This window comes from Vitis vinifera, chromosome 2 (genome assembly GCF_030704535.1).
Source record: "Vitis vinifera cultivar Pinot Noir 40024 chromosome 2, ASM3070453v1".
Classification (NCBI taxonomy): domain Eukaryota; kingdom Viridiplantae; phylum Streptophyta; class Magnoliopsida; order Vitales; family Vitaceae; genus Vitis; species Vitis vinifera.
Window position 1 is genome coordinate 8,500,292 of NC_081806.1, and position 21,650 is coordinate 8,521,941.

The 21,650-nt window shown below is 38.1% G+C and overlaps 2 protein-coding genes and 1 non-coding gene across 3 annotated transcripts; 2 read left to right on the forward strand and 1 right to left on the reverse strand.

Annotated features, from left to right (window-relative positions):
- The first annotated feature begins 1,613 nt into the window (after positions 1-1,613).
- LOC100259066 (pentatricopeptide repeat-containing protein At5g46580, chloroplastic) lies at positions 1,614-4,203 on the forward strand. The gene has a single exon (XM_002278415.5). The coding sequence runs from the start codon at positions 1,944-1,946 to the stop codon at positions 4,113-4,115; it is 2,172 nt and encodes a 723-aa protein (XP_002278451.1). The 5' UTR covers positions 1,614-1,943; the 3' UTR covers positions 4,116-4,203.
- LOC132253381 (U6atac minor spliceosomal RNA) lies at positions 1,633-1,759 on the forward strand. The gene has a single exon (XR_009465222.1). It is a non-coding gene; the product is annotated as a U6atac minor spliceosomal RNA (small nuclear RNA).
- A 402-nt stretch (positions 4,204-4,605) lies between the features above and the next one.
- Positions 4,606-20,864, reverse strand: LOC100264235 (protein phosphatase 2C 29). Its single transcript, XM_010665361.3, has 4 exons — positions 18,757-20,864; positions 15,941-16,054; positions 15,070-15,334; positions 4,606-5,226 (listed from the first exon to the last, which is right to left on the reverse strand). The coding sequence occupies exons 1-4, from the start codon at positions 20,614-20,616 to the stop codon at positions 5,102-5,104; spliced, it is 2,364 nt and encodes a 787-aa protein (XP_010663663.1). The 5' UTR covers positions 20,617-20,864; the 3' UTR covers positions 4,606-5,101.
- Between the last annotated feature and the right edge of the window lie 786 nt (positions 20,865-21,650).

Below are 21,650 nucleotides of genomic sequence, written 5' to 3' on the forward strand. Positions count from 1 at the left end.
TCAAGGAAAGGTTAAAAATGTTGGTTTTGATAGATATATAGTCTAACGATCCACTTTCAATTGTGTCAATATTGTTTCTTTGATTCAAAGGGGTTCTCCCGATTTTAAAATACATCAATAAAGTTAAGAGGAACTTATATATATATAACATCAATAACTTTTTCTTCTACCTCCATACAAACACAACGTCTTTATTGTGTCACATGAGATTTTAGAGTCAAACAGATAGATATCCCTCACGAGGCCAAACAAACATTCATACAAAGGTTGAGAATTATCCTATACCATTTGTAACTCCCCTCTCCTGACTTGTTCCCAACCATATGAACATTGTTGGTTCTAACCCAAAGGGGCTCTCACGACTCTACAATACGTCTATAAGGTTAAAATGAGTATATATATATATATATATCAAATTAAAAACTTTTTCTCATATCTAATGAGGGTTACCACACTTCAATAGTTGGATTTTATAGATATATAAAAAAAATATTGACAAACATTTTGAAAAAAAAAAAAATCAATGAGACAAATTTATCAAAACTTGTAGAAATTTTTAAAACAATAGAAAAAAATAATAATACACATGTTGGTTAGGATTCAAATTATATTTATACCAATCTAAGGTAAACAATAGAGGGAGGGTAGGGAGTGAATTGGGTATTGAATCTCTTTTATAATAAAAACAATAAAGATTAATAAATAAAAGGAGTAATGGAGAGAGATTGCGAACTCTGATTTATAGGGATTCGATTCAATCCTGACTTACATCTACTCTCTTTTAATTTTAATTTCAAGTTTGAGGTTTTACCATACCAAGGTTTCCAAACCAAACTTTTAAACTTTACACTTAGATTAATAATCTCTAATGGACAATTATAATTTTCTTAAAAAGACGTCTCACTCTTGAACTTTTCAAGTAATACCCCAATTTAGCAAATCCTAACTGATAACTCACATTTAGATTTTTTCCTTAAGTGATTTCTCACATTTGAATTCATCTCACAAGGTTTACGAGTAATGAATTTCTTAATGCAAATTCCTAGTTTACAAATTTTTACTCAAAAAATATTAGGAAATTAGGATTGAAAAGTGTAATAAGAATGAAATGCAAGTTTAAGCTCAATACATGTAAAATATTTTCTGAAGGTACAAAAAGATTATTTAAGAATAATTTGGAACAATTTCCTTTTTAATAAATGAAGTATGGAGCTTTATATGGGAGTTAAAAGGTCAAAGTAGCCGTTAAAAAAAACATCTCCAAGAACGGAACACCCACATGATAGTTTGCCTACTAGTTTTTGGAGTATTAAATGTATTGTGCGTGACAAGTAAATGGTCGTCTAATTATCACATATGCTCTAACTCAATATTTTTGAAAGTTTATGTATATTTTGAGATTAAGACCTTTAATTAACTCATATGAATTTAGACTATCTTTTAACAAACTCTTAACCTTCTAAGAAAATTTTCAAATCTAATGCACTTCACTTAGAAGTTGAGTCAGCCCGAAATCCACAAGAATCTAACGTGCCCAACCCGTACAAGCCCAATTAAAAGGAATTTTCCCACATCGACAACTGAGAGATGGCTTTTAGACTTTAAAATACGCTTTGACGAGGAAAGTGAGTTGTGTTCGTAGAAAGGAGAAACGGTTGGCATCTCCCCTGACAGGGACGGGAACAGCCTTCGGGCTTTCCTGTTTACACATATCCGGTTAAGGCACTCCACTTCGGTGGATCTCTAACCCATTTTTTTTCCTTGCCCACTCCCTCTAAGACCCAACTGTCTAGTTCCTTTTATACCCCTCTGTGAGATACGGATACCCTAGCCTTGGTTGAGAAGTTGAGATAAGGTTACAAAAATATCCAGAAATTGAAACAAGTATCTAGGAGCTGATCCCTTTCTCTCTCGCTTTGTGAGGAGTTGGGGAATTGGGAGTTATGGGTTCCGCTACGCTCTGCACAGGTGTTGATGTCCATTTCAGCATTCCACATCCCTCACACACAACAAAGTACCCGAATTTGTTCTCCAAATCCACCAAATTCTCCTCCAATACATTCACCATTCGTTGCAACTCCTCTTCCAGGTCTCCTCCAAAACCGAAACCGAAACCGAAACCAACTTCATCTGATTCAGAGCAGACCAACCACCAAAACCCTTCTCTGTCTGAACAGCTCAAGCCCCTCTCCAAAACCATCCTCACCAGAGACCATTCTGGCCAAACCCATCTTGTATCCAAGCCTAAGTCCACTTGGATCAACCCCACCAAGCCCAAACCCTCTGTGCTCTCCCTCCAACGCCACAAGCGCCATAACTACTCCTACAACCCTCAGATTAGAGACCTCAAGCTCTTTGCTAAAAAGATCAATGAGTCTGAGTCCTCTGATGAGAGTGAGTTCTTGGCTGTTCTCGAACAAATCCCACATCCGCCCACTAGGGATAATGCACTTTTGCTTCTGAATAGTTTGAAGCCATGGCCAAAGACCTATCTTTTCTTCAATTGGATCAAGACCCAGAATTTGTTTCCCATGGAAACTATCTTCTATAATGTCACAATGAAGTCTTTGAGGTTTGGGAGACAGTTTCAGCTCATTGAGGAGCTTGCAAATGAAATGATAAGCACCGGTGTTGAGCTTGACAACATCACGTACTCAACCATTATCACCTGTGCCAAAAGGTGTAATTTATTTGACAAGGCTGTGAAGTGGTTTGAGAGGATGTACAAGACGGGTCTGATGCCTGACGAAGTGACCTACTCTGCCATTTTAGATGTTTACGCCAAATTGGGGAAGGTTGAGGAGGTGCTTAGTTTGTATGAAAGAGGAAGAGCTAGTGGGTGGAAGCCTGACCCAATTGCTTTTGCTGTATTGGGTAAGATGTTTGGTGAGGCTGGGGACTATGATGGCATTAGGTATGTTTTGCAAGAGATGAAGTCTCTTGGGGTGCAGCCTAATTTGGTTGTGTACAACACCCTATTAGAGGCAATGGGTAAGGCTGGAAAGCCTGGTTTGGCTAGGAGTTTGTTTGAGGAAATGGTGGGTTCCGGTGTTATCCCAGACGCCAAAACGTTAACGGCATTGGTCAAGATTTATGGCAAGGCAAGGTGGGCTAGAGACGCACTGGAATTATGGGAGAGAATGAGGTCGAATGGCTGGCCAATGGACTTTATTTTGTATAACACACTGTTGAGTATGTGCGCGGATCTTGGGTTGGAGGAGGAGGCGGAGAAGCTCTTTGAGGACATGAAGAAGTCAGAGCATTGCAGGCCGGATAGCTGGAGCTATACTGCCATGCTCAATATATATGGGAGTGGGGGTAATGTTGACAGGGCAATGCAGTTGTTCGACGAAATGTCTGAGCTTGGTGTTCAGATCAATGTCATGGGGTGCACTTGTTTGAGTCAGTGCTTGGGGAGAGCTAGGAGAATTGATGATTTGGTTAAGGTTTTTGAGGTCTCCCTGGAAAGAGGGGTTAAGCCAGATGATAGGTTGTGTGGGTGTTTGCTGTCTGTTGTGTCCTTCTGTGAGGGGGCTGAGGACGCCAATAAAGTCCTTGCTTGTTTACAGCAAGCTAACCCGAAATTGGTTGCTTTTGTCAACCTTCTGGAAGAGAAAATTAGCTTTGAAGCCCTCAAGGAGGAATTCAGAGGCATACTCACTGACACAGCAGTTGAAGCTCGAAGACCATTCTGTAATTGTTTGATAGATATATGCCGAAACAGAAGTCTCCATGAGAGAGCCCATGAGTTGCTCTATCTGGGAACCCTGTATGGGTTGTACCCAGGTCTACATAATAGAACTGCGGACGAGTGGTGTTTGGATGTTAGATCACTGTCTGTTGGCGCAGCACACACTGCATTGGAGGAGTGGATGGGGACTCTATCCAAAATCGTCCAGCGGGAAGAGGCATTGCCGGAGGCATTTTCAGCAAACACTGGAACAGGAACTCATAAGTTCTCTCAAGGGTTGGCTAGTGCCTTTGCTTCACATGTGAAGAAACTCGCTGCACCTTTCACACAGAGTGAAGAAAAAGCTGGTTGTTTTGTGGCAACAAGAGAAGATTTAGTATCATGGGTGCAATCAAGGATTCTATCTCCTGCCGCCGTGGTATGAAGCATAAACAACAAAGCCAATTGTAATGCCCATGGTTAGTTTAAATATGCGCGCAAACTTAATCATACTCTTGGGAGTTCACATCCAATTTTTCCCCTGAATTCAGAATTTTCATTTCCGAGAAAGAGAAGCGTTGATAAATACATGTCTACAATGACTTTTTATGTACGAAATGCTAGTGGTCTAGGAAATAGGCTGTAAATTGCTGTGATTATATTAGGCTTAGGAATCCTGCAAAACAATATTATATGATCACAGCCCTTTTTCCTGAATTCATGTTTCATTGAGACAAGACACAGTACCTGCTATTTGGTAGCCATGCAGGATTGGATGATTGTAGTTGAAGCTGTCTTCCCTGTTCCAAGAAGCCACTGGTTTGTATAAATGGAAGATAATTTCTATATATGGAACCCAATAACAACCTACGTCTCATGTCTCATGTAACACCGCATAGGTGAAAAATCCACCTTCAAAATTACAGATGCTCATCTTTGAAAAGGAAATTGCTCAAGCAGAGAAATTAAAATTAAACCCCCACCAAATTACAGACTATTTTTTTTTTCTTTTTCTTTCAGGCTTTGAAACATCAAAGGAATAAAGGAGACAAATGAATGGAGAGCCTCCATATATGCAAAATCTCAAAAGGGACAAGAGCGGAAATTGAAAGAAATAAAAAATTTAAATAGATACCCTTCTACTAGAGAGCACTTCTCCCAACAAATCCCATCTGCAATTCCCCCATTTTCCATCCCGAAACCATCTTTGTCAGTCTGGATGAATATCTAAGACTAGTCTTGCCATTATCACCAGGGGTTCCCCCTTTTAACTATATGCTTTATGTATGAAATTAAAGAATCCTTTTGGGACCCATGAAAAATGGGCCTGCACTGGAGCTTTCCAAATAGAGCACCTCAGCTCGAGAATCAAAACTCAGTCACTTGTATATGGAGAATCACAAATTGAGACGCTGCCTAAGATATGAAACTTCAGAGGTATTTCCCAGATGATTTCCAAATTCTCCCTTCTAGGGAGATCACCATGACAGTGACATCATCATGGTACTTCCGGCGGTCTCCTTGTGGGATGTCCAGCAATTCATGGAAATTCAACCCTGCAAACAAAGCCAATTTATGTTCAAGGTAAGCAAACTTGTAAAAAAATGAGATACAGTTTGCAAATGCCTCCATTGGAAAGCCCATCAAGGTCAAATGAACATGAAAAAGAATGAAGTCCGTAAAAGAACTTGTGTTTGTCACCAAGATAGATATCTTTCAATGGAGAGAAAGCATTGGATTTTATTTTCAAGGACCACTATCCTCTCTTTATTGGCATATACACAATCTGAAGGGCCATTAAAACCTCATTAGAATAAATTTTAAAAAAATAGTGTGATAAATAAATTTGCCCCAGTGGACCGGTAAAACTTAACAATACATGAGGAGAGACAATGAAGCAAACAAGACAGATGAGATGAGGACTTCCAGAACATCCACATTAAATTGTCACAAGGGTAGAGAAGCATAATATGCCTGAAGTTTGATTAATGTATTTGATTGTATAGAGATGTGAGTCTTGCGGGCTACAGAAAATGCAACCCACAGAGCAGGGCAGAAAAATGTTCTGCAAACTGCTCAGTGAACTGTAACAGTGGGTAGCCCCTTAAGGCTGGAAATGTAAGATATAAAGGCCTTCATTAAACTCCATTGGCAATCAGACCAACCAAATGCTTCAGACAATATGAAAAGACCAACAAGAAAGCAAAGGGATAAGAACTAGATTACAAAGATTGAGAGCAGAATCGTCACCGATTATACAATATGACAACGATTTATTTAACTTATTTGCACTAAAGGATCCTTCAAATGCTTAACTACAAGTTTGTGCCCAGGAATCTATTAAAGAGCCAATTGGTCAAAATAAGGCAACCCAAAAGGATGTTGCATAATTTCAAAAAATCATTTGGACAGACACAATAGAAGTGCAGCTTTGAGAGAATTCAGTGTCCAGATGGTAGATAAAGTAAGATGAAGTGTCAAAACTGCATCATCATATACGTCTGCAACAGATGGAGCATATTCACCTTGACATATGGACACATAATATTCTATTTGTTTGCATGAAGATGTAGAATTTTGTTTTTCTGCCACTATAAAATGAAAGAGGAGGACACCACCAAGTGGAGAAAGCTATACAGTGAACATTAAGCAAGTGATCATCCCTGGGGAATGAAGGATGAGAGCAGAAATACTCCAACTTCGAGAAGTTGAAAAAGAGCTTGGAATTAACATGAACCAAGTTGAGGTTACCAATTGATGGAGATAATGATGTTAAATTGCATGCTTATGTTAGGCATAAATATAAGAAGTGATAGATTTTGTTATTTACTATTTATTTTGGTTTGGTGTAAGTACAACTAACCACCATTTGTTTCAAATTTTATCAACTAGTACTCCTATAAATTTATTTTGTTAATAAATTTATTTGTTAGAGAGATTTTAGATTTTTTTTAAAAAAATAAATAGGTGTATTTAATAATTTTCTTAAAAATAAATTTTATTCTCTAAACAATAAATTTAATATATGAAATACATCTATAGGGGTGCAAATTGATGAAATTTGAAATCAGTGATGGCTTAGGTGGTGTTTTTTTTTTTTTACTTAATTTTAAATAGAACTTAAAACTAAATAGTGTTAATAGTGTTAAGTATTAGGTTGTTTCTTTTTGTAATATTTTATTTCTATTGAACATTAAAAAGTAAAGAAAAACCTACATGTTACTTTTTCTATTTAGAAAAAGTTAAATACTTTGGCTTTTTTTATTCGGCAAAAAATTTATAATAAGTCATGAAAAAATAGAAAAAACAAATAACTTCAAGTCTAAAAGTAAATTGTTTTTAGCAAAAAACTAAAAAACAAACACTCTCTTAGTGTATTTACACTAAACCTTAAGGAGTGTCAATAAAATTAATACTTATTAGCTATTGAGAGAGTTTTATTAAAGATGAGATTATTAAAATTAGTCCCCTATTAGAATTGTTTATATTTTTTCTTTTATAGGTAAATAAGAGAAATATATTAAAAGTGCTTGCAAAGTGGTGCAATAGAGTACACACACAGTATACAACAAAGGCCATAGGCAAGCAAAAGAAAAACAAAAATAAGAGGAAGCAAAAACCAACCACCCCTGAGAAGCCCTCTATTAGAATCGTCTATATATATATATATAGAGAGAGAGAGAGAGGCTCAGTGATATTAACTACTGCAAACTTTTTCTAGTAATAATATTTGTTTCTTTGGAATCTCTTTCTTCTATTTTTCCCACATATATGTTTTTTCTCTCTACTATTCTACATCAATTAGTATTAGAGCAAGGCTGATATTGGACATGTTTTTGGGATGGGTATACCCACCATTCTACAATACAATTGAGAATACTCTTTACCATGCTACAGCTTCATTAGTTACCCCATCATACAACAACAATTGGGAATACTCTTCACTATGCTACAACTTTATTACAATTACTAAACTACAACTCAGGTCAATTTTTATAAGTGTTCTACATCATTGGAAGCCTCGCACCAATCTCATGGCCCAATGCCATCAACAAGTCTTGAGGGTAATTTTTTTGCTACTTGGAAATTTGTACTTTCATTTTAGTTCTTTGGTTAAACAGGAATGGTGTTAGGATTCTTGCCTTTATTGTCATGTCTTTTTGCTTATTGCCTTTAAAAAAATTTGTATATTGAGTCTTCTATTTACCATTATTTCCTATCTATTTCGTATCTTGTGCCTTTCTTTGGAGTCATTGTAGAGTCCTTTATTTGGGTTTTTGTTCCTATTGAGTGCACCCAATCTAGAAGAAATTTGGTAATAGTTCAAGTTATTAAGGTTTTATCTCAGCATTACGCTTTTCTGAGAATTTGTCCTTATTTCCATTTTTTTCCCAACCTTTGTTTTCACCAAACATGTACGTCATTGAATTAGGACAATCCCATTTGACCCTTTAGGGGGGTGTACAAACCCTTGGAACCATTATGAAAAGTCGATCTAATAGAGGTGAAATATATTGTGACCAAATATGTCATGGACTTGAGTCATTTGTTGAAATATATTTTGGTACCCCAATGCAAATCAATGGAGATAAGAGAGAGTCTAGCTCACACTTTGTCAATGAAGGTCCTAGGAATACCTTTAAGCATCGGGTGCCACAAGATAGACGGTCTCTTAGCTAAGGGTTGTATTCATCATAGCCTTAGTCCTTGTGTTGTTCCTATTTTTACTCACCCCTAAAAATGATGAGTCTTGGAGAATGTAATGGAATAGTAGAGCAATCAACAAAACCATGGTTAAACATAGGTTTCATATTCTTGGGTTGAAAAATATGTTAGATGAGCTAGTTGGCTCCCAATGGTTTGTGAAGAGAGACTTTCGTAGTGGGTACCATCAAATTATGATTTTTATTTTTTTTATGAATAAACAACAATATATTAATAATAAAAGGCACAACAAGGAAGCGCCCCAAAGTATATAGGAGGTCTACAAAAGAGGCTAAAGAATGCCTCAAAGAGAAATAGGAGGTCAACAAAAAACAACACTACCTTAAACAGAGCCTAACCAATCTACAAAATCCACAATGGAAGGGGGGTCAGAACCCTTTTGCCCATGCCCATAGGTTACAAAGGAAAAAAGATTTACACCCTTAAACCGAATGATCCTCAGTTTCAAAAGCCCTACTGTTTCTTTCCTTCTAAACTATCCAAAAAAGACACAAGGGAGCTAAAAGCCACACTTTCTTCCTCTTCTTGCCCACACAAGACCCAAGTCATCCCAATAACACCTCTCTAACTGCATATGGGAGCACCCACGACACCCCAAATAGGGAAAACAATAAGTTCCATAAACTTCTTGCCAGCTCACAATGCAAGAGGATGTGATCAATAGACTCTTCCTTTGAAAGACACAAGTAACATTTGTTAGCTAAAGGGCACCCTCTCCTTTGGATTCGATCTAAGGTTAAGACCTTTTTCCATGTAGCCTCCCAAGCAAAAAAATTCACCCTCGAAGGCAACAAAGAGTTCCAAATTACTCTTGCAGGAAAATCCCCTTGTCTTTCCATTTCCAAAGCCTTATAAAGAGACTTGACAAAAAATCTACCGTCCTTTGACTTTGTCCAAACTACTTGATCTTCCACATATCACTATATACCATCCTCCCTTGCAGTCTCAAAAGAAAACGCTCCACATCGAACACCTCCCAATCGTTAAGCCGCCTAGAGAACCGAGGAATCCATACTCCCCCTCCAAAGTGGCTCCACACATCCTCCACCCAGGCCTCCTTAGCCAAGGAAATAGCAAATAAGGAGGGAAAACAAATACACAAAGGATCGTCTCCACACCACCTGTCCTTCCAAAATCTAACCCTCCTTCCATTCCCCACAAAATAAACCATATTGTTGCCTATCACATCCCAATCTTTCCTAATGGCTTTCCACAAACCAACCTCAAAACTTCCTCTCGCTTCACAAGACTGCCAACCACCCGCTTCTTCCCATACTTCCCACAAATAACTTGCCTCAACAAAGCCTCTCTCTCCACCACAAAACGCCAACTCCATTTCCATAAAAGAGCTTTATTCAACAATGCCAAAATTCCTCACACCCAAACCACCTTTTCATTTGTCTGAGCAAACAATAAACCAATCTACTAATGGGGCTTCCTTTCTAGGGCCCCACCACCCCAAAGAAAATCCCTTTGGATCCTCTCCAACCTCAATCTCACACTCCTTGGCATATAAAATAGGGACATACCGTAGATAGGCATACTGGACAGAGTGCTTTGGATCAAGGTCAACCTGCCCCCTTTGGAAATATATTGTCTTTTTCAAATTGAAAGCCTTTTCCTCAGCCTCTCCTCTACCCCATTCCAAACTGCCATATCCTTGAAATGAGCAACCAAAAGAAGACCCAAGTAAGAAGATGGGAGTGTGCTAAACTTGCAACCAAACTCAAGAGCCAACTCCTCTACATTCTCCACTCTTCCCACCGAAATGAGCTCACTTTTGTCCAAATTCACCATCAACCCCAACATGGCTTTGAACCACATAAGGAGCCAACTCAAGTAGATGAATGGAAGATAGCCTTTAAAACTCAAGATAGATTATATGAGTTGTTAGCAATGCCATTTGGAATATTTAACACCCCTAGTACTTTCATGAGAGTATTAACACATGTTTTGAGGCTATTCGTATGAAAATTCCTTCTTGTCTATTTTGATGAGATCTTGATCTATAGTTGATCTAAAGAAGAGCATTAAAACCATCTTAGGCAAGTATTTCATACCCTAAGAGCTAAGAGAGTGCATGCTTGCTTTCAAAAGTGTTGCTTCATGCAACCTAGAGTGTTTTTCCTGGGTCTTATTGTGTCTGCTCAAGGGACCTCTACTCACCCTGACAAGGTCAAATCTACAAGAGATTAGCCTAAACCCAAAACTTTAACCATAGTTTGTAGTTTCCATATTTCAACTTCTTTTTATAGAAGATTTATTCAAGAATTCAGTACTAATTACTGAATGCATGAAGGAAAAAAAAAAGGTCTCATTAGACGTCAATAGCCCATAAACCTTTCCTAGCAATTAAGTAGAATATGATTGAGGCTCCCTATTTTGAGACACCTTAATCTTTCTAAGGTTTTGCGGTAGTTTGTGATGTTTTCAAAGTGGGTATGGGTAGTGTCTTAATTCAAGATGGTCACCATGTAGCCTACTTTAGTGAAAAACTCAATGAAGCAAAACAACAATATTCCAGCTATGACAAGGAGTTTTATGTTGTGGTGCAATTTCTTTGTTATTAGCAATATTATCAATTACCAAAGAAGTTTATCCTTTGTCCTAACAAAAAAAAAAGAAGTTTATCCTTTGCTCCAACCATTAAGTCCTTAGACACCTTAATTGCCAATGTAAGTGAAATGAAAGACACGTTGTGTGGGTTGAATTCCTCCAATACTACACTTTTGTCCTCAAAAATCATTCTGGGTAGAAAATAAGGTCACTGATGCCCTCAAGCATGTTTCCATGATCCTCCATTCTATGAGTAATAAAGTGGTAAGGTTTGAGCAAATTAAGAATGAGTATCCCCTACTTGTTTGGGTTTTTGTACCATTTTCATGGAATTCTTAGATAGTCCTAATACAAATCATGCAAGCTTTCTCATTCAAGATGGTTATTTTTCGAGGAAGTTAGATTGTGCATCCCTTATACTTCACCTAGGGAGTTTCTAGTTTGGGAATTACATGCTGGAGGTCTAAGTTGGACATTTTGATAGGTATAAAATAAAACTATAGCTCTAGTTGAAGATGGGTTTTATCGGCTTCCATTCAAAAGGTATGTAGCTAGGATCGTTTCCCAATGTCATACCTATCAATTGGGTAAGGCTAAGAAACAAAACACAAGTTTGTACACTCCATTACTAGTTCCACATACACTTTGGCATGATCTTAGCATGGACTTTGCCCTCAAGGTGTCCAAGACTACTAGAGGTCATGAATACATATTGGTAGTTGTAGATAGATTCACTAAGATGACCCATTTTATCCCTTGTTCTAACATTGTTGATGTTTCCCCTATGTCAAAATTGTTTTTGAATGATATTATGAGGTTACATGATTTACCTTCTAGCATAGTGTCTAATAAAGATGTCATGTTTGTTAGCTATTTTAGGAAGACGCTTTGGAAATTGTTAGGAACCACTTTGAAGTATTCCTCTACTTTCAATCCTCAAATAGATGGTCAAACAAAAGTTGTTAATTGTAACTTGAGTGACTTGCTTAGGTACCTAATTGGTAAGAAACATGGTAATTGGGATCTTATTTTTCCAACCGCTAAGTTTGCTTAAAATAACTCATCTTTTTAAAATTGTTCAGGGTCTTTCACCTCGCCAATTCATTAATCTTGTTTCTTTGCCTATTGATTACCATCCTCTTGATTCCACCCAAGCCTTTACCGATCATATTCATGACTTACATGCTAAGATACAACAAAAAATTGCTTTCAGTAATGCCGATTATAAACTTGCTAATGATACACATCACAGGAATAGAGTTCAAAGAGGGTGATTATGTTATGATTCCCATTTGTCCTAAGCATTACCCTAAAAATTATATAAAGAAACTTCATTTCTGATCACTAGGCCCCTTCCCTATTCTTCGAAGGCTTGGATGCAATGCATGCTTGTTTGATTTGCATCGTACATAACTTGAGTCAAATTTTCAATGTGGCAGATTTATTTCCTCACTGAGGCACATTCAAGCCTCCAATGTTGCCTTCTTCTATTTCTACAAGGCAATCCTTCGGTTTTTTGCCTTATGCCCCTTTCGTTTCATCAGCACCAATTGATGTGATTGTGGATGTCTTGGCAGATCCATATGTTACTTCCCCAGCTGATGATAGTCAACGTTCCTTGTTCAATGAAAAGATCATCTTGATACCGATAATACTTGGATAACAAATGAGGAGCTCCATCAGTTTCATCCTGATACTTTAGAGCAATATCTACAACATAATTTACCTGAGTCTTGAGTTTTTTTCAACCGGGAAGAAATGATGGAAATAATGATGTTATTACACACTTATGTTTGGCGTAAATATATCAAGTGATAGATTTTTGTTATTTTTTTTAAGAGAGTGTATTACTAGGTTCTAAAAGCGCACAAGAGTACACAGGACGTATACAAAGTACACTTGGCAAAAAAAGGAAAGAGGGAAAACACAAAAGATACTCCTTCATCCTAGCCCCAACCAATCTATGAAATCAACCATATTTGTATACCCTCCGCCCTATATACACCCTAACCCACAAAGAGAGATTGTTAAGGAACAAATTCTTTAACCTCTTATCAAGCATTTCTTCACAATCAAAGAATCTTCTATTTCTTTCCTTCCACATCGTCCAGAAAATGCAAGTAGAAGCAGCTCTCCAAGCTTTAATACGCCTTTTATCTACAAAAGAGTCATGTCACCTAGGAGAGTCTCCCTAACCAACTCAGTCAAAACCCACTGTACACCAAAAATGGAGAACACTAGCTGCTGCCATAAAATTCTCGCCTTGCCACTAGATTTACAAGTGTCATTATTAGTTATTGATAAAGTTTTATTAGAGATAGGATTCTTAAAATCAGTTTCCTACTAGAGTTACAATTGTCTATCTATATATAGGCCATAGACTTTTTTTTATTAACAACATTCATGATTTTGGAATCTCTCTCTTCTACTTCTATTTTTCTCCCCTGTATTCTTTTTCTCTCTGCTATTTTACATCACCAACATTTACCAAGAAAACAACATTTTTCTGCATATTCAATATTAGTTCATATGCACTGGACACCAGAATTTAAGCACCAAAAAAAAGGATAAAAAAAATGAGGGTTCCAATTCACATGAGTGAGTGAGTGAGTGAGAGAGAGAGAGAGAGCTTGCCAAGGTATCTCTCACAATCTGCAAATCTGATAACACAAGCAAAAATTCAAACTTCTGTTATCCTCCCTTTACTATCAAGTATATAGGCTCCTCGATAGGCACATTTCTGAACCTTGATGACAAAAAACCCCCAAGGCTCCAAAAACATTTTTTTTTACAAGTAAAAGCAATTGTATTAAGAAAGCCTGATGTACACCTGAAAGTATACACAATATATACAAGGCAACAAGGCCAAAAAGAAAAGGAATAGTAAAAAATCACCCACTTACATCCCAAACAATCAATGAAATCGAAAATGGACCATGATATACAATCTACATGCACCCTAACCCAATCCAAAAACATATACAAAAAAGACCATAAAATAGTTTGATCCGCTAATTTGGTATCTTCAAAGACTCTTCTATTTTTGTCCTTCCATAAGGTCCAAAATAAACATAAAGGGATTGCATTCCATGCCTTTTTTCTTTTCTTTCCAACAAAGGAGCCACTCCAACTAAGAATGGTTTCCTTGATAGAATTGGGCATAACCCACTGAACACCAAAAAGAGCAAAAATAAGGTGCCAAATCATAGCTGCCTTGGGACATTGAATAAGCACATGATTTGTTGATTCTTCTTCCACTTTACACAAAAAGCACCTGCTTGGTAAAATCCAACCCCTCCTTTTTAATTGATCCATAGTTAGAATTCTTCCCCAAATAGCCTCCCAAGCAAAAAAGCTGACTCTCTTTGGAACCCAAGGATTCCAAACTAAGGATTCCAAAAACATATCATCATAATAGCACTCTATGGCCCTAATTTTGCTCAGATGTTAAAAATCATGCTTAATGTTTGGACTCATCTTTGGCCAGTAAAAAATAAAATTTATAGTCTAGACGTGTTTGTTTTCTTTTCAATTTCCTACTGAAAAATGGTGTGAAAAGAATCTGATACTACAACAAAGTATGGTATAGCAATTGATTAGACCTGTTATGGGGCTAAGGTAGCTGTAAGTGAGGTAATACCAAGGATGCCAGACCCACTTATACAATAGCTCAAGGAAGAAAGAGGACAGCAAGGAGAAGAAAGGTAGAGAGAAAACCTAAATTCAGATCTCTCCACAACCCAAGTCAGAACAACATAGTGAAGGGATACAGAATCATAACTTGCTTAATAACTGAATATCTAGAGTCAATCTAACATAGAAATTGAAAGTTAGTAAAGTTTCACAGCTGTGGGCACAAGACAAACATGCAACCAACCAAAGTTATGGGGTCAGACCAGAAAGTGGTGAGCAATGCAGGTTGGTTATTTATATCTACTCAATCTGGTAAGCATTTCCAATACCAATACTGTGGTTATGCGTGCATCCTACAAATTTGCAATTAGTTCCCAATCCAATTTCAGATCTACATCTCTATATCATGTACAAACCATAAAGGATATGCATATGACAACTGACAAATATAATATACAGAAGAACGAACAAGGAGAGGAAATTACCAGCTTTCTTTGCAGCACGGGAAAGAAGCTCCTCTATCAAATGCTGGGCAGGGTCTCCTTCAGGAAACTTCTCCATGAATTTCTCGACCTCACAAACCACTTCTTGATTGCTTAAATACTGATATAACCCATCAGATGAGAGGATCAGAAACTGATCTCTCGGACAGAGTTGGTGATAACAAAGGGAAGGCGAACATGATATGTAAGGTGCAGTGCCAATATACTCATTCCGAAACATTTCTAATAGAACATCATTCCATTTGGGCTGCATCACAAGATGAAATTACCATGTAAGATTTCATACTTCTAATAGAAGAAAAACAGTTTGACATAAAAGATAGCACATATGATGCCTATCAAAAAAAAAAAGCTAACACATGACAAGCTTAATCTAGTACCATTACACAAGCGAGCGGATCTCTTTGGTGGAGTGGGTGCAGGGGCATGCATGTAATTACAGATAGGCAAAACAATTCATGTTGCTTTTTTATTATATCCAGTATTTACACAAGTTGGCATTTGTGATCCATACAACAGATACATGACTTTCTGACATCCCTAAAAACCAAGTGGACACCAATTTCATATGGATTTGAAGCAGAAGAATTTTTCCATTCAAAGTGAGCATTAAAAATTTGGAAGTTTTATGTTGCAACTTGAAAACTGAAAAAGACATGGACAGATTAGACAAGTGTGCAAACACAGCCAAACACACATGCAAACACAAATGCACAAGTGTGCACACATGAATCTAAGCCTGTTGTCTCCATGGCAACAAACTACTATTTTGGATTTCACATTAATAAGGCAACATTATTTTGTAGGGAAACTCCTCTAGACAAGTAATAATGACAAAAATATAATTGGAAACCTGTTTGAGAAATCCAGCACCAAATGCTCTGGTGACCTTAAGACGACCTTTCACTCTATCGTTGACTATACATTGGCTGTCATCTGGGTGTTCATTCTTGATTCTTATGACTTCCTGCATAAGAAAATTCAGGGAAAGATAGGTAAATATGCGACAATTTTCTTTGAGTAGAGAAAAACAAAGAAATAGAAAACAGAAGAAAAAAACAAGACAGATAAAATCATTTGCCACCACCCATGTATCTTGTATTAAAAGAATATCACCAATGCACTCAACTAAAACTTAAAAGTTAGAAGGAAAAAAATGGAAAAGAAAAATATTCTTCTCAGCATCCAAACTGTAATATACAGGATTCGGAAGTATTATAATCTATGATAGCCACATGCAGTTACACAACAGCTCAAAAAAAGACAGTTTTGCACTTGTATGGATTGACTTGAGGCCTCATGTGAAAAATAGAGTAAATGGACTGCATCAATTTGAAGGCACAGGACTGGTTAAGAGTATGGCCCTATATATACAAGTCATGAAACAAAAAACAAACCAATTAACTCAATCTAGCCATGCAGCAGTCAAATTTTTACTATGGTGGTACTGAAGCCAACAAATAAATCAGACCAGATCTCTGATTAGCACACAGCTAAGGATCAGCAACTGGGAATGCTATAAATCCAAATCCATAGCCAAGGCCAACCTACAGGCATTAATGCTGCACTATTGATTACAATACAAATCTGCCCAAGCTTGAAGTGATACAAAAATCAAGGAAATAAACAAATTTCATTTGAAGCCAATCCCAGATGATGACCTCCTAATAATAAGATCTAGCTATGCCCAGAGGTGCAACAAATGGCAGTTAGGTCCAACAAGGGTAAAAGGTAATTCTACATCTATCTTTGTAAAACAAGATAGTTGTACAATTTCAAACTCATCCAAGGCTGATTTCTGCAAAAAAAAATCCAGAGACCCACAAAAAATGCCTATGGGGAAGGGAAAAAAATAAAATTCTACAACAACATTTGCAGATCTTAAGAAACAACTTAATGATCTTCATTGAATAAAGCACTGAACAAATATTTTTTTTCTTAAACTTTTTAATGTAAGGAAATAAAATCTCATCAATCAAGAAGCCATCCAACGTCCAGTACATCACCCTACCTATCATAAAAAAAACATCCAGCACATCACTCTGCCAAGAGAAGGGAAGCTTCCTAGTATCTTCTTTATTTTTTCATATAGAGACAAGGGACAAAAGCAGGTAAGGACAACTGAAAATGGCAAGTAATGATGGGTGTAAGGGGAAAAAAAAATCTTTGTCACATCTTTTGGACTTATGCACCCAGATAATCATAGTTGTGGACAGTGAACATAAATAACTCACACTGCTAAAAGAGCAGTTGGATCTAAATTAATTTGAAAATGATAAGTTGCAACACAGGATAGATTTTTTTTCGTTGCCACTAAATGAAGAAAAATGAAACATTATTTCTAAAATACAACTCTCCATTCTATTAGGTTTCAATACATCATTCTCAATACTAGTTTCCTGAAAAAGCAAAATGAAGGAACAGATAAGATATCTTACTGATCTTTTAGTGTGCAATGGAAGTATACCATGTTTTCGACATCAGTAGTGAATTTTTCATATTACTAGTTTACCAACATTGTGTAAAACTGGTTCCTGATCCTTTCCAAATGGTAGCAGAAGCTCCAAGACTAAATCAATGAGCTTTTAACTGCAAAGCCAGAACCTTCTATTACTTGTTTTTCTTCTAGTCTATATCTCAGACTAGGATTCACAAATAAAAACAGAGAATTTGTCTTTGCAACACCAGCAACATATTTGCTCCATACAGTTAAGTTTTAAGGCAATCTGGGTTCATGTGGGCCTCTGGGAGGAGCAAGAAGGAGACTGCCTATAATAAATAATTAAACAAAATGAGAAGGAAACAATATACGTTATGCTCCAAGTATATCTACCACTTGTAAGCTTCGCAGTTTGACTCAGAGCAAACATCTCGTCAAGTAGTCATGACTCCCCTTTCTCCAGTAGAGCAATGATTTAAATCACAGAAACTTGAAACACCTATTATGTGGAAGGTAAATTTATTTAAAGAAGTTCAAGACAAAATAAGGTGCAAAAAGATTAAGGCAGAAACTGATAATCTGGCTAAATAAAAGATGATTATCAGTGTATGAGTCTCCCACAAAAATGTCACTCTAGGGCTAAACATGTCAAGTTTGAGTAAATAACCAGAAAAATTTCTAAGCATAAGGCTTCCAAGTACAAAGGAGTGACAATTAAAGAATATGGAGACATGCAAACAAAATATGATGATTAAATGGCCCTTTGGTGTGAGCCTTGAGGATTGATATAGAACTCTTTAAGTACAAAGAGGTCATTTAAAGAAATGTATCATCTATGGTGATACTTTCTTTCCTGTTCACTGAACCAGAAGAGAGCATGGAGACTTCAATTGCTAACCAGATGGTCCACAAATCACGCAATGAAATCATGTGACCAAGTCAACGAAATCACACAAATGATCGATTTCACTTATTTTTTCCAATGGTTTGATTTTGACACAACCAATCAGGGTTCCAGTCTAACTTGAATCAGATCAAGTTGCCAAGTACATAATTCAAAATAGTTCATACTATCACAAACAACATCTTCAAGCAGGTGGCTGAAAAAATAATCCAACAGTAACCAATTAATATCATTAATGCAAAAACAAAGCTCACTCAGCAAAAGCATAAAACATTAAGTAAAAGAAACAATCTATTACTTATTATCTTTTAAATTCAAAACTTACTTCTTCAATGCTTGTGCTGTGATCAGTGGACAATTGCAATGCAGTCAACCGCATCCCTTTAACAAAATCTTCATTTACCACCTTATTTTCTTTCTCACAGCCATCTGTGGACACTTCAACTATATCATCTATGTTTGACCTATTCTTCCCCTCCCCCTTAGACTCCACACTAGAACTACCTTCTTGCGTTTCATACTGTGCAACAAGAGCGCGGCTATCACCAACATTCATCACATACACATCCTCATCTCTCATGAGCACAACCAGTAAACAAGAACCCATCAGAGCAAGCTCTGGATTCTGATCAAGAACCTTATCTGTCATGTCCAAATATGCAAGCTCAGTCAATTCTAAGGCCCGAGACATTGCCTTCAATACCAACTCATGATCAACAGGACCCACTTTCCTTTTCCTACCTCTGGAACCTGACGTCTCCTCTACTCTATTATCAACTTCAACTTTCTCTTTATCCTCTAAACCAAACCTCCATGGAAATAGTTTTCGACCATGGCCCTCCTTATGCTTTGATAACCCATGCTTCAATTTTGACAACAACAACCATCGCCTACTTACTGCAGACCCTGCATTGTTTACACTAAGTGCATCATCAACGGAAAATGCAAATCGGTCTGAACCAGAAAGATCAAGCCCATCTTCCTGATCATCCTCAGCAAGAAATTCCCATAGACGCCTTCGTCTAATCTCTGGTGGTTCAGGTTGAAATGTCACCCTTTTTGCTGATCCTCGATCAGTAGGCGGCGGGTTTGAATCTTCATGACCGACGCCAATTTCCTTATTATTCGACTCATTTCCAACCTCTCCAACACAGCTCTCCATCGATTGATTGGTGGCTTCCTCTACAATGACCACATTTTCTGAAGTTACATTTGAACATTCTTGTCCTGAAACTATTGGATCGGCTTCCTCAACATCCCAAAATAAACCTTCTAGCTCATTAAATACAGCACGGTAGAGATTACCCATCAAGAATTCGGGAGCATCAGGGCCGTTAAACCCATCATAAATCCCAACAAACAACCACCCATGCTCTTCGGATACAACCACATGCACCCGATCCTCCCCCGCCTTCCCTAAAGCCCACTGAACATTGCTCTCACTCTTCACCTCCGAGTCGCCCCCATCTCCGGCCGCAGGAACTTCCTTCCGGCCGACGAAATTCAGCACCGGCACCACCCACGGTCGCTTCTTCTCGGAAAAATTCCGGTAAAAAGCCTTCCGAATTGCCGAAATACCCTTCTTCCTCTTCTTTTTCACATAAAGTCCGTTTAATGGAGCCGAGAAATGGACTCTTCCGCCGTCAGAGCCGGCGTTGGCATCGAGGGGACCGGACAGAGCGCCTCGCTCGATCGGACCGGACATAAAGAAGCCGCGGTCAATCGGACCGGAAGCTTCACCGCCCCTGGGCACCGGCTGCAGCGGCAGAGCACTAAACGACGCCGTGCTCTCGAAGCCATTCACTATACTCCCCTTGACGCCACCGCCCACGCAGTCAGTGGCATCATCGTAAATATTCTCCAGCTGGAGAACCGTCCTCGGCGTCGACGTGTTAGCGCTCACCGAAGCTCCCGAAATGGCCTTGAACCCGGTCTCCGGCGGACCAGCCCGCGCCCTCCCCACCGGCTCGTGCGACGGTGAGAACCGGAGCGAGTGACTAGGCGACACAAACCGATCGGACTGCGTCGGAGACAAAAACCTAGCGGAAGAGCGCACATAACAAAAAGAATGCCCTAGGGTTTCATCTAGGGGCTCGGAGGCCGTGAAGACCACCTCCGGCTCCTCGACCGCCGTCCTGCTGGCCGGCACAAAGCAAGGGCATAGCTGCGACAATCCGCTTCCCATCACATTGACTCCGGCAGCTGTTTGGTTTGCAAGAAAAGAAAAAAACCCAAAGCAGTTTTCCGGCGAGAGAAAGTATAGTAGAGAGAGAGAGAGAGAGAGAGAGAGAGTAGCTGTGTGTACTTTGGGGGTGGTTTTATATATTTTCTGAGTTTTGTATTTTATTGTTTATTTCTTTTTCTTGAGTTGATGAAGAAATAAAAAAATGAAAATAAAATAAAATAAAATAAAAGGCAAGAAGATTTATTATGCTTGCACTTGAAGAGTGAGAAAATGAATTTGTGTATGCAGTTGTTGGCGTCTTGGTCGACGGTTACACCTGGCCTCCTCTGCATGTGCTGGACTGTGAGGTCCACCCTCCACCTCATCTGCCCCCAGGGGCTTTTTGGGGACTTGCCTCTCCCACTCCCGCACCACTGATTCCCTTCCATTTCCCCATTATGCCCATGACAATTCCCCATTTCACTTTTATGTCCCTTACCTTTTGTTTGTTGTTGTTACCTGTTAGCAATATGGGAGGGTCAACGTGCTCGGATGCAGGGCTGTCTCATGGGATGCTTTTTGTCCTTTTCGTTGTTTTGGTGGGTGCTACAGGCCCAACCCAGGCCCAGCCCACCATCTGCGTTTTCATCCGTTGTGAATTGACGCTCTTGCCCTTTCAATTTCCTAAAATTAGACTTTTAACATCTATTTTTCTAATACCCTTACTTATTTACCTCGCCCACCGATTCCCATTTCTAAACCATGCTATAGTAAAGTGAAATTATCTTCCGTTCTAACTTCTTTATCAATTATTGTACTTATATCGATTACTTAAACCATAACATCCACGAGATTCAACATATCACTATTTCGTCGAGACGCTATCAACCACCAAACCTAAAGTAATATTATAACGATCAAAAATATCATTTATGATTACGATAATTAATTTTACCTCTTGTCCACTAGTTCCATCAGTAGCTTGAAACACTTTCCTCGTGGATTTATGACACTATTACATGATTAAGAGAGTCATATATGGTTCAATTATATTG

Excerpts from the sequence above, each read along its gene's own strand:
- LOC100259066 (XM_002278415.5), top strand. The coding sequence starts at position 1,944 with ATGGGTTCCGCTACGCTCTGCACAGGTGTTGATGTCCATTTCAGCATT.
- LOC100264235 (XM_010665361.3), bottom strand. The coding sequence starts at position 20,616 with ATGGGAAGCGGATTGTCGCAGCTATGCCCTTGCTTTGTGCCGGCCAGC. Across the intron at positions 16,055-18,756 it reads ACAGCACAAGCATTGAAGAA|GAAGTCATAAGAATCAAGAA; the intron begins GTAAGTTTTGAA and ends TTTCTTATGCAG. Across the intron at positions 15,335-15,940 it reads GTGCTGGATTTCTCAAACAG|CCCAAATGGAATGATGTTCT; the intron begins GTTTCCAATTAT and ends CTTGTGATGCAG.